Raw genomic sequence first — 11034 nt, 5'->3', positions numbered from 1 at the left:
TGGAAATAATTAAGTATAATCTTGTGTTATAAAATATGTTCTTCCATACTGAATAACAAATATCTGTGCTTTTGGGAAAGATTAGTGTATTTTCAAAAATGTTCATGAAATTCGAAAAAGTGTGGGTATTCTTTTAGAACGCATATAATTTTTAAACGTTGACATTTTTTAAATCATGTACTCTTTTTGAGTTGAAAAAAATGTCCATGTACTTGAAATAATTATGTTTTTGTAGTTTTGAAAATTGTTCATGTAATTTTCAAATATTGTTCATGCATTAATTGTAGGTGAAATGAAACTTTGATCTCCCCAAAAGGAGATCTTCATATAACTGGGATATTGGATATATTTTGTCACACTGTTGAAACAGATGGTTCCAAAATTGTTTCCGTTTTACATATTCTGTAAGAACATCTATGATTTCGTAAAGAAACCAGGGATAAAACCCTTTCCCCCAAAAAGAAAAACAAATACATAACCATAGCGTGCAGCAACAAATCCCATGCCGATGATCGCCGGCCGCTGGCTCCATCTTCCTCACCGGCCGTCCCCACCATCAAGGACATGCCACCAGCGGTGAAAGGCGCGCTAGCGGTGAATGGAGCACTCTGCTGGCCTCTGGGAGATGCTCAATTTTGAGAGCATGACCATGCTTTTCCAGAGAGAATTAGAGTAGGCAAGGGAATTTGCTTTCTGCGCCAAGCATTACAGTCCATCAAGTCCATGGCGATGAGGAGGAACAAGGTTCACGAGTTCGAGGCCGATGTGCCCGCCGCCGAGCTATGGGGGCTCTACGGCACGCTCCGTGCGGCCGAGCTGCTGCCAGAGCTTCTCCCGCAGGTGCTCGCCAAGATACAGCTCGTGAGCGGCGACGGCGACGTCGGCACCATCTTGGAGCTCACATTTGCTCCAGGTCAGATATCCAGAAACCACCCTTCAATCCTCAACTCGTATGCTTTCAAAAAAAAAATCCTCAAGTCGTCCATGTGCATACTGACCGAGTAACGGTTTGCTGCTTTTGCTAGGGATCCCTGGCCTGGAGACATACAGGGAGAAATTCATCAAGGTTGACAATGAGAACTACATCAAGGAGGCGCAGACGATCCACGGAGACATCCTGAAGCTCGGGTTCCTCTATTACATGGTCAGGTTCGAGATCATCGCCAAAGGACCCAGTTCTTCAGTGATAAGATCGACCATTGTGTATGAGATAAATGAGGAAACTCACCCCGGGCTTGAAGCTATGGTCAGCACCGGACCTCTGGCTGCAACTGCTGAGAAATTTGCAGGGTACCTCAAGGAGCAGAAGATCCCTCAGAGAAGTTAATTCTTGCAACAGCTCAGAGCAAAAGTGTACCAATGCTGTTGTGTGTTTTCCCTGAAAAATAAATGACCAATGATCAAACATATTAGGATAGTATGTTTGATCATATGAATATCACATAGTTGATATATAGATATTTTGCGGTCCATGTACCTTAACTTTATTAGTTTCATGAAAATGAAGTTGGGAGCCTTGATGCTCCTTTTCTCGAAGAAATGTACCTTAACTTGTTTTGGTTAATTTAGGTTTGATTAAAAAAGTACCACGGATTTCATTATGTATCATCACATACTTGGAATTTTGGAAAATATTCTCACGCATATGCATTTTGCAGTTATGACCAGTTAAGCCGAATAAACACAAGATATATATGACTCAGATTGATGGCAAGATGGACTAAATTGTATTGTGCAAATGAAGAAGCTGAATCGAGAGGGGATTATATCATCCAAACAATCACGAAGTTCTAGGTTGATGAGTAGTTCAACACCACATTCGAGAAGATCTGACCAAATGAAAATAACAGTTGACTGTAACGAATCAAATCAGCCATGAACAGAAACCAAACCTCGCCAGCCTTTGATTCATCTCTGCAGAACTACTACCCTCCTGCTTCTGCTGCAAGTAAAGGAGAACATACACACATACCAAAAGCAAGATCAACTGCTACAATAAGAATAAATCAGGACACTGAATCCACCTCCTATTAAATGATGAATGATGGAACTCATGAACAGAAGACCACAGGGAGATGGCCCTTCAAATCAGACCTTCCTCAAACCCCCATCGACATGATCTCCACATACCAGATTCAGTCCTGCAACCAACGCATGGAGGCCAACACAAATGAATCGAACAAACCACCGAAAAGGCACTGACCTGACTCAGTTACAGAGCAAAGGTTTGCCCACGAGACCAACAACAACAAAGCCTTTAGTCCCAAACAAGTTGGGGTAGGCTAGAGGTGAAACCCACAAGATCTCGCAACCAACTCATGGCTCTGGCACATGGATAGCAAGCTTCCACACACCCCTGTCCATAGCTAGTTCTTTGGTCATACTCCAATTCTTCAGGTCTCTCTTAACGGACTCATCCCATGTCAAATTCGGTCTACCCCGACCTCTCTTGACATTCTCCGCATGCTTTAACCGACCGCTATGCACTAGAGCTTCTAGAGGCCTGCGCTGAATACGGCCAAACCATCTCAGATGATGTTGGACAAGCTTCTCTTCAATAGGTGCTACCCCAACTGTATCTCGTATATTATCATTCCGGACTCGATCCTTCCTCATGTGGCCACACATCCATCTCAACATACGCATCTCCGCCACACCTAACTGTCGAACATGTCGCAGTCGGCCAACACTCAACGCCATAAAACATTGCGGGTCGAACCGCCGTCCTGTAGAACTTGCCTTTTAGCTTTTGTGGCACTCTCTTGTCACAGAGAATGCCAGAAGCTTGGCGCCACTTCATCCATCCGGCTTTGATTCGATGGTTCACATGTTCATCAATACCCCCATCCTCCTGCAGCATTGACCCCAAATATCGAAAGGTGTTTTTTGAGGCACCACCTGCCCATCAAGGCTAACCTCCACCTCCTCACACCTAGTAGTACTGAAACCGCACATTATGTACTCGGTTTTAGTTCTACTAAGCATTCCAAGGTTTGTATCCACAACTCTAACTTCCTAAATATATCGTGCAACCGACAAGCGCAGAAGACCAACATGGGGATCAAGGGTACATATAATGGACCAAACCTTGAGAGATAGATCGCAAACCAAACGATTTAAACAGATTCCAACTCACTACCAGAGTACCAATGATGGTGCAGAAAACCGTCAGTGCCCCCGTTAGGGTGGAGACAGTAGTCGGAAGTAAAGGGAGTTCACACGGGGGTTTTACCCAGGTTTGAGACCTCATGCTATGTTTTTAAGGCGGTAAAGCGTCATAAGGCGGAGGAGGGCCGCTCTGACGCCTAAGTGCCAAGGCGAGGCGGTAAGGCGAGGCAAGGCGACGCCTTAAACATTGCAGGAATAGAGTTATTAATAGGTCTGCACATATTAATACTAGAAAAAGAGCAATGGCTGAGAGATGGGCCACTACTTATGCACCTCCCAGTGGCCCAAAAGCCCATTTAGTGGCCATATACACCCCCGTGACCTAATTCCACTATCTCCTTCCCTTCTTTCCCACCACAGCCGCCACGAAGCCACACCCTTCTGGCCCTCCCTCCCTCCTCCAGTCCCCTCTCCTCTTCATGGCCCCACCCTTCTCCCTCACAGCAGCAAGCCCCAGGAGCCCCCAGTCCTCCCTCCTCTTCATGGTGCCGGGAGACAGCGGGGCCGTCATCTCCAAGCCCCAGGAGCAGCCAGAACTAGGGCATCCACAACCGTACACTTCATGTCTGTCTAAGGCGGGGTAGATGCCTTGCCATCCTGGGGCGCCTTGACGCTTAGGCGACGACTAGGCGACGCTTAGGCGACGCCTTAAAAGCATAGACCTCATGATCGAGGTAGTACCCTACTCCTGCTTTGTTTTGGATTGATGTGGCAGCACCTCGTGCGAGGGGGTTACAAGTGGAGGATAATGAATGCTACCGAGGTCTGGGCAATGGAACAGATGCCTCGGACTACCCCTAGCCTCGCCTTATAAAGGGGATGAGAGCTAGGGTTGATAGGGATCCTAACCGACCTCATTGTGAGAGCTTCTTGGCTTGCACGCCAAGGATAAATTTTATCTCCAAGCCTGGACCCTTGGACCGATCGCTGGGTAAGGCTGCCGCTAGGCCTCTTGGGCCCTGAAGCCAGCCAAGTCTCGAGCTTCCCGGCAGACGGGCCACCCTCGGTATATTGTACCGTCGGTAGCGCCCGAGCTTGTCTGGAGTTGTGGAGTCTTGCTGCCTTGAGAACGAAATCCAGGCAGGCTCTTTCTTAGTGATGGACACAGTCTAGCTCCCGGTAGCCCGACCTCAAAATCTACGTATCACGCGGCCTCCAGCGACGCATCTCTATGGCTTCGTAGCTCTTGATTTTGTGGTGCCGCGATCTAGCGGTTTTGCATCTTTCACCTTCATGGCTTCGCGGTATGCGTCTTTGCAATGTTGCGGCTTCACGGCTACACAGCCTTCGGCGTCGCGTCTTCACAGCTTCATGGCTGTGCGGCCTCCGGTGTCAAGTCTTCTTCAAATCAATTGCTAGCCATAGGAACCTAGGCGTCGTTGCCGCTCGCTTTGTCACATCCCGTCATCACTGTCGTAAAGATAGGGAGATAGCCAGTCGGTTCCGCTTTGACCGCTGCATCATGATGATAATGCCTGGATCTCCGCGCCCACATCCTGCGTAGTGAGAAACCGCAAAGGAAATGGGGCAGTTGTCGACCTGCCAAAGCCGTTGCTTGGGTTTCCCGATGGGATATAAAGAGGGGGGAGAGAGGCATTTCCCCACTTCCTCTTTTCCTCTCGTAGATTCCGCTACTGCTTCTCCCTCCCCCGTCGGAACCGCCATCGTCGCAAGCTCTTGCTCCTCAAGCCCTCCCTTTCTTTCCTTCTCCACCCAAGCGAGCCGCTGATGGTGTGAGTTGAGGGAGACCGTGGTCGAGGTCGTGGCCGGAGCATTCCCAAGGCCACCACCGCTGACAAGTGGAAGGACAACGCTTCCGCCAACGAGAAGGCGGGCGAGACCACGGACAAGTGGTTCTTCTCCACTGCGTTGGTTGAAGACAACTTTCTGCTGCCTTGGGAGGTACTTCAATGGATGACGGCGGGGACCGAGGCCATCCTGGCGTCGGTCGGCACAAGCAAGTGTTGCACTAGCAGTTCTTTTGTCGAGGTTTGGCTTTCCCTCTGCACAGCTTTGTGCGCGGGCTTCTGTTCTCCTACGGGTGTCAGTTGCATCATTTGACACCCAACGCCATTCTCCAATCGCCAACTTCATCACCCTTTGCGAATGCTTCCTCGGGACAAACCCAAACTTCGAGTTATTTTGATACTACTTCCTGGTGAAGGTCTAGAAGAATGGCGATGATATCCGCGACCTTGAAGGCGCCAAACCTCCAGCTCCAGCTTGAATCGAACTACTTCAAGATTGCTTTGGCGAAGTCAGTCTGCAACTGGCATAAGGGTTCTATGCTTTGGGGCTCGCGGGAGATCTGCCGCCTTTCATCAATGAGCCACCCAAGCATCTGAGAGATCTTGGAAGCCGATGAAGAAGACATCTAGCAATGCTCGGGGGCTGATCAAGGCGGTGGAGAGCCTGATCGACCACGGGCTGACCGGGGAGCAAGTCTTGGAGATGTATCTCGAGCGGCGAGTCCAGCCACTCGGGCTCACCCCAAGATACATGGGGCCTTAAAATCCGACTCAGGCAACGGCACGAGAGCTCAGCAACGACAAGCTGCGAGCCCGCATCGTCACCCTAAAAGATCTAGGGTCAAACAAAATTCCGCTCACTGTCGCAATGGAGCCTTTTAGCGCTGCCAACCCTCAAGTGACGCAAGTGTTCTCGAGCCCGGGGCCGTGTGGCCTTAAGATTCATAGTGGCTTTTCTTCTCTTCTTCATCCTGCCTTGACTTGTTGATGTTTGCAGTAGTTTGCTGCTTTCGCTGCCTTCCTATCCATACCTTTGCTGCTTGGGAAAGCTCTGAGCCCAGCGATGGTAGCACTACTTGAGCTGGAGCCAGTGAAGGTGATTGCGGCTCGCCGCGCTCCTACCAAGGGGAAGACCGCCACACCGCCTGAAGAGGAGGAAAATGACGATGGCGGCAACAAGAGGACGCTGAATTTTTAGAAGGTGAAGAATATGATGATGCCCTTGAAGAACCTGATCTCTATGCATATCGGAGAGTACCCAACCCTACATATGCAAGGGATACATACAAGGTGAAAGCTGAGAACAAATTAAATAAAGATTAGTTCATCCAAAATAGATTAACAAATAAGTTGCTCCCACCAAGCCGTATTTAGAACCACCAATAATCCAAGTAAGAATCATAAGGGACTAAATTATACTATGCAAACAAGAAGTAATCAAAAGGGATTATTATCCAAATAATTAAACTCCAGTTCAACACCAAAACATCATCCAAGAAGATCTGACCAAATAAAAAAACTGTTGAACCATAACAAATCAAATTAGCCATTAACAAAAATAAAACCACTCCAGCCATTGATTCATCTCTACGGAACTACTACCCTCAGTTTCTGTGGCATCCAAAGATGACATACATACCAAAATGAGATCATCAAAGTCAAACTAGCCATTAACAAAAACAAAACCTCTCCAACCATTGATTCATCTCTACGTGACTACTACCCTCCGTTTATGTGGCATCCAAAGAAAACATAACCCTTATAATTCCAATTTTCAAAGAACACCAACAAATCCAAATCAGAATTCATGACAAAGTTAAACCCCGAAGACAAAGAAATGAAATAGGATAACTATAATCCTAACTCATCATGAAGACGCTCCCGTTAAGATGTATAATCCAAATTTCTAGGCAAAAGGACACAAATGCAAACCAGAATTGTTGAAAACATAGATGAAGAAATTAAATAGAAGGAGAGATCATATAAATGAAGATTGATAAACAGATAAGTTGCTAATGCTTAAACATATGTGATAATCCTAGTTTCTAGAGAACCTCAAATAATCCAAGTGAGAATCATCAAGGACTAAAATTTGATAAAAAACGAAGAAGTATTCAAGAGGGGATTAACATCCAAACAGTTCATCTAAATAAGACGAAAACAAGAAATCTTTTTGCAAATTTTGGGTTTTGCAACATAAACACAAAGACGAAAGAAACGATAAAAAGAAAACAACAAAGAAAAGAAAAAAGAACAACCAAAAGAAAACGAAAGAACAACGAAAGAGAAATATTTTTGGATTTTCGAAAACATAAAAGGCAAAGATGAACTCAAAGAAACACAACAGAAATATTTTCGGAACTTTCGTTTTTTTTCTCAAAGAAGGCAAACAAGAACGCAGAGAGAAGCAAATATAAAAGATATTCAAAGTTTCAACAAAGAGGCAATCAAATAAACTTTTCAAAGAAAAAGAGCAAGAATTTTGTTTTATTTTCTCAAAGAACTTCAAAAGAACATAAGGACAAAGAAATCTTTGGGGTTTCCTTTAAAAGCAAACAAAAAAATAGGAAAGAAAAATAATCAAAAAGAACACTTCAAACACTTAACGCTCAATAAGAAACAAACGAGAAATCTTTTTGGAATATTTGGGTTTTGCAATTTAAACACAAAGACCAAAAAAACGACAAAAAGAAAACAAAGAAAAGCCAAAAGGAACCAAAAGAAAACAAAAGAACAACGGAAGAGAAATATTTTTGGATTTTCAGAAACATAAAAAGCAAAGAAAACTTGAAAGAAACACAATAGAAATATTTTTTGGAATTTTGGTTTTTCCTCAAAGAAGGCAAACGAACTTAAAGAGAAGCGAAGATAAAATATTTTCAAAGTTTCAACAAAGAGGCAATCAAATAAACTTCCAAAGAAAAGCAAAATGAATGAGGAAATATTTTTGTTGTTTTCTCGAAGAACTTCAAAAGAACAAAAGGATAAAGAAATATTTGGGGGTTTATTTTAAAAGCAAACAACAAACAAACAAAAGAAAAAATAGGAATAAAAAAATCAAAAAGAACACTTCAAACACTTGAGACTCAATAAGACGCAAACGAGAAATCTTTTGGAATTTTTGGGTTTTGCAACTTAAACACATAGACGAAAGAAACGACAAAAAGAAAAGAGCAAAGAAAAGCCAAAAAGAACAACCAAAAGAACACCAGAACATAAATATTTTTTGGATTTTTGGAAACATAAAAGGCAAAAAAGAACTTAAAGAAACATAACAGAAATATTTTTGGAATTTTTGTTTTTTCTCAAATAAGACAAACAAGAGTGTACAAAGAAGCAAAGATAAAAGATTTTCAAAGTTTCAACAAAGAGGCAATCAAATAAACTTTCAAACAAAAAGCAAAACGAACAAGGAAATATATTCTTTTTGTTTTCTCAAAGAACTTCGAAAGAACAAAAGGACAAAGAAATCTTTTGGGGTTACTTTTAAAAGCAAACAACAAACAAACATCCAAACGAAAAAATAGGAAGAGAAAAACAAAAAGAACACCTCAAACAGTTGACACTCAATAAGAGCAAATGAGAAATCTTTTGGATTTTTTGGGTTTTGCAACTTAAAAACAAAGACAAAAGAAACGATGAAAAGAAAACAACAAAGAAAAGCCAAAAAGAACGACCAAAAGAAAACAAGAAAAACGAACGAACAACGAAAAAGAAATGTTTTTGGATTCTGGAAACATAAAAGGCAAAGAACTTAAAGAAACACAACAAAAATATTTTTGGAACTTCTGTTTTTTCTTAAAGAAGGCAAACAAGAACGTAAAGACAAGCAAAGGTAAAACATATTCAAAGTTTCAACAAAGTGGCAATCAAATACACTTCCAGAGAAAAAGCAAAACGAACGAGGAAATATTTTTGTTGTTTTCTCAACATCAAAAGAACAAAAGCACAAAGAAATATTTTGGGGTTTCTTGAAAACAACAAACAAACATACAAAAGAAGAAATAGGAAGAAAAAAGAACAAAAAGAACACTTTAAACACTCAAGACTCAATAAGACGCAAACAAGAAATCTTTTTGCAATTTTTGGGTTTTGGAACTCAAACACAAAGACAAAAGAAAGAACAAAAAGAAACAGGACGAAAAGCCAAAAAGAACAATCAAAAGAAAACAAAGGAAAACAAAAGAAAAATGGAAGAGAAATATTTTTGGATTTCTTTAAATATAAAAGGTGAAGAACTACACAAAAAAAATTGATTTTTTTTGTTTTCTCAAAGAAGGCAAACAATAAAACGAAGACAAGCAAAGATAAAAGATTTCCAAAGTTTCAACAAAGAGGCAATCAGATAAACTTCCAAAGAAAAAGCAAAAATAACGAAGAAATATTTTTGTTGTTTTCTCAAAGAACTTCAAAAGAAAAAAAGGAGAAAGAAATGTTTTGTGGTTTCTTGTAAAAGCAAACAAATAAATAAAAGAAACAATAAGAAGGAAAAAAACCATAAAGAACACAAAAGAAAGAGATCAAAAACCAAATGAAACCAAACAAGAAGAACGAGAAATACTTTTGGGTTTCCGATCTTTAACAGAACACCTACTTCCTACTTCTAGTTTCATTGCCCGGTACGTCTTTGTCAACTTCTTCAGTTGAGACCCTAACTACACCGGAGGTTAGACGACTTCAGTATCTACTTGTGGCTTCTTTTGGTTCAACATCAACATGTTTTGCTACTAATTTTTCTTGTACCGAGTGACCACTTTTTACAAAACCAGGTACATCTCCATGGATCCTTGGTACTGGACGTATTTTCATATAACTTATGATTCTTCCAGTTTGTCAACCATTTGACCTCCAGATTCTCATGTTCATGTTCTGATTAGAATCCTCACACGAATGCTCTACTTGGTGTTGGCCTTCAACCTTGTAATTCCCAGGTCCTTTGGGAGCTTATCTGGCTTAACCTTCCCTTTGTTGCCACCACCGCCAGTCTCTTCGCCTCGGTTACTTTGTTTACCGACTCTTTTGGCATCATCGTCTTGGTCACTTGTGTGGCTCTAGTCTCCCATCCTTAGTTCGACGTGGTCTTCTTGGATCTGTCTCTAGCGGTTTATCTTTAGGTTGTCGGTTTGTTGGCTTAGCAAACAGGTTAAGTTACATTATCCTCATAGAGAGATTGTGTCTCATCGTCCTTTCGATCTTGTTCACTTCGATGTTTGGGGTCCAGATCCCTTTGCCTCAAAAGGAGGACATCGCTACTATATTATCTTTATAGATGATTTCTCTAGACACACATGGATATATTTTATGCTTTTCTTCTAGTGAGGTCTTATCTATCAGTAAGAAGTTTGCCGCCATGCTTCATACCCAATTTTCCACTCCTATCTATGCCTTCCATGCAGATTTTGCTTGCGAGTTTATCAATCATTTGTTGTGCGGATTCCTTGTTGAGCAGGGCACACTTTCTTAGTTCTCTTGTCGTGGTCCTGATGCTTAGAATTATTTGCTAAGCATCGTCACCTTCTTGAGGCAGCTTGTGCATTGAAGATCAACGCTTGTCTTCCACCTCACTTTTGGGTTGAGGTTGTTTCTAAATCCACCTACCTCATCAACAGTCAGCCTTCCTTGCTTTGCAGGGCGATATTCCTCTTGAGTGTCTTTTTGGTCATTCACGTGGCTACTCAATTGCTTCGTTTGTTTTGTTGCGTCTAACACGTTCTTCTTGCCCCTCAAAATGACTGCTTAGTATATTGAATGTGTCTTCTTAGGTTACTGATGAGCACAAGGGCTATCAGTGTTGGGATCGTATCGATCGGCGGATAAGCATTCCTCCGAGTGCAACTTTTGATGAGCCTTCCTATCCACATCGATTCTCTCCTTCAGCCTCTCTCATTGAGGATATTTCTTTCCTAGCTTTTGCCGATACACCTATCACTCATATATTGCCCTTGTCCATCCATTCCAATGTGTCTTCCTATACGACTATTGTAGACCCCACATCATCGTCACCTGCAGCTTCCCCACCTCGTTCGTCCCCTAAGCCTTCCCCGGTGATTCATCCTCATCCTCTTCTTTACTACACTAGTCGTCCACATCTTGTGGATTCTTCTGATGTGTCATCTTT

General features: G+C 42.5%; 2 protein-coding genes across 9 annotated transcripts in view; one reads left to right on the top strand and one right to left on the bottom strand.

Annotated features, from left to right (window-relative positions):
- Positions 1-288: 288 nt before the first annotated feature.
- Positions 289-11034, bottom strand: part of LOC125539630 — a 28923-nt gene continuing 18177 nt past the window's right edge. For 3 of the 8 annotated variants that reach the window (XR_007296910.1, XR_007296912.1, XR_007296909.1), the window contains exons 5-7: positions 1893-6180; positions 1229-1378; positions 289-1036 (exon numbers count right to left, since the gene is read on the bottom strand). The gene's annotated coding sequence lies outside the window, so the exon portion shown is untranslated. Of the gene's footprint in view, positions 1037-1228; positions 1379-1892; positions 10935-11034 lie in introns of all 8 variants that reach the window. The other 5 variants (XR_007296911.1, XR_007296913.1, XR_007296915.1 and 2 more) reach the window with 5 other exon arrangements.
- On the top strand, positions 716-1327 carry LOC125539631 (norbelladine synthase-like). Its single transcript, XM_048703130.1, has 2 exons — positions 716-913; positions 1026-1327. The coding sequence occupies exons 1-2, from the start codon at positions 724-726 to the stop codon at positions 1325-1327; spliced, it is 492 nt and encodes a 163-aa protein (XP_048559087.1). The 5' UTR covers positions 716-723.

Source organism: Triticum urartu, chromosome 2 (genome assembly GCF_003073215.2).
Source record: "Triticum urartu cultivar G1812 chromosome 2, Tu2.1, whole genome shotgun sequence".
Lineage (NCBI taxonomy): Eukaryota > Viridiplantae > Streptophyta > Magnoliopsida > Poales > Poaceae > Triticum > Triticum urartu.
This window is presented reverse-complemented; position numbering and strand designations above follow the sequence as displayed.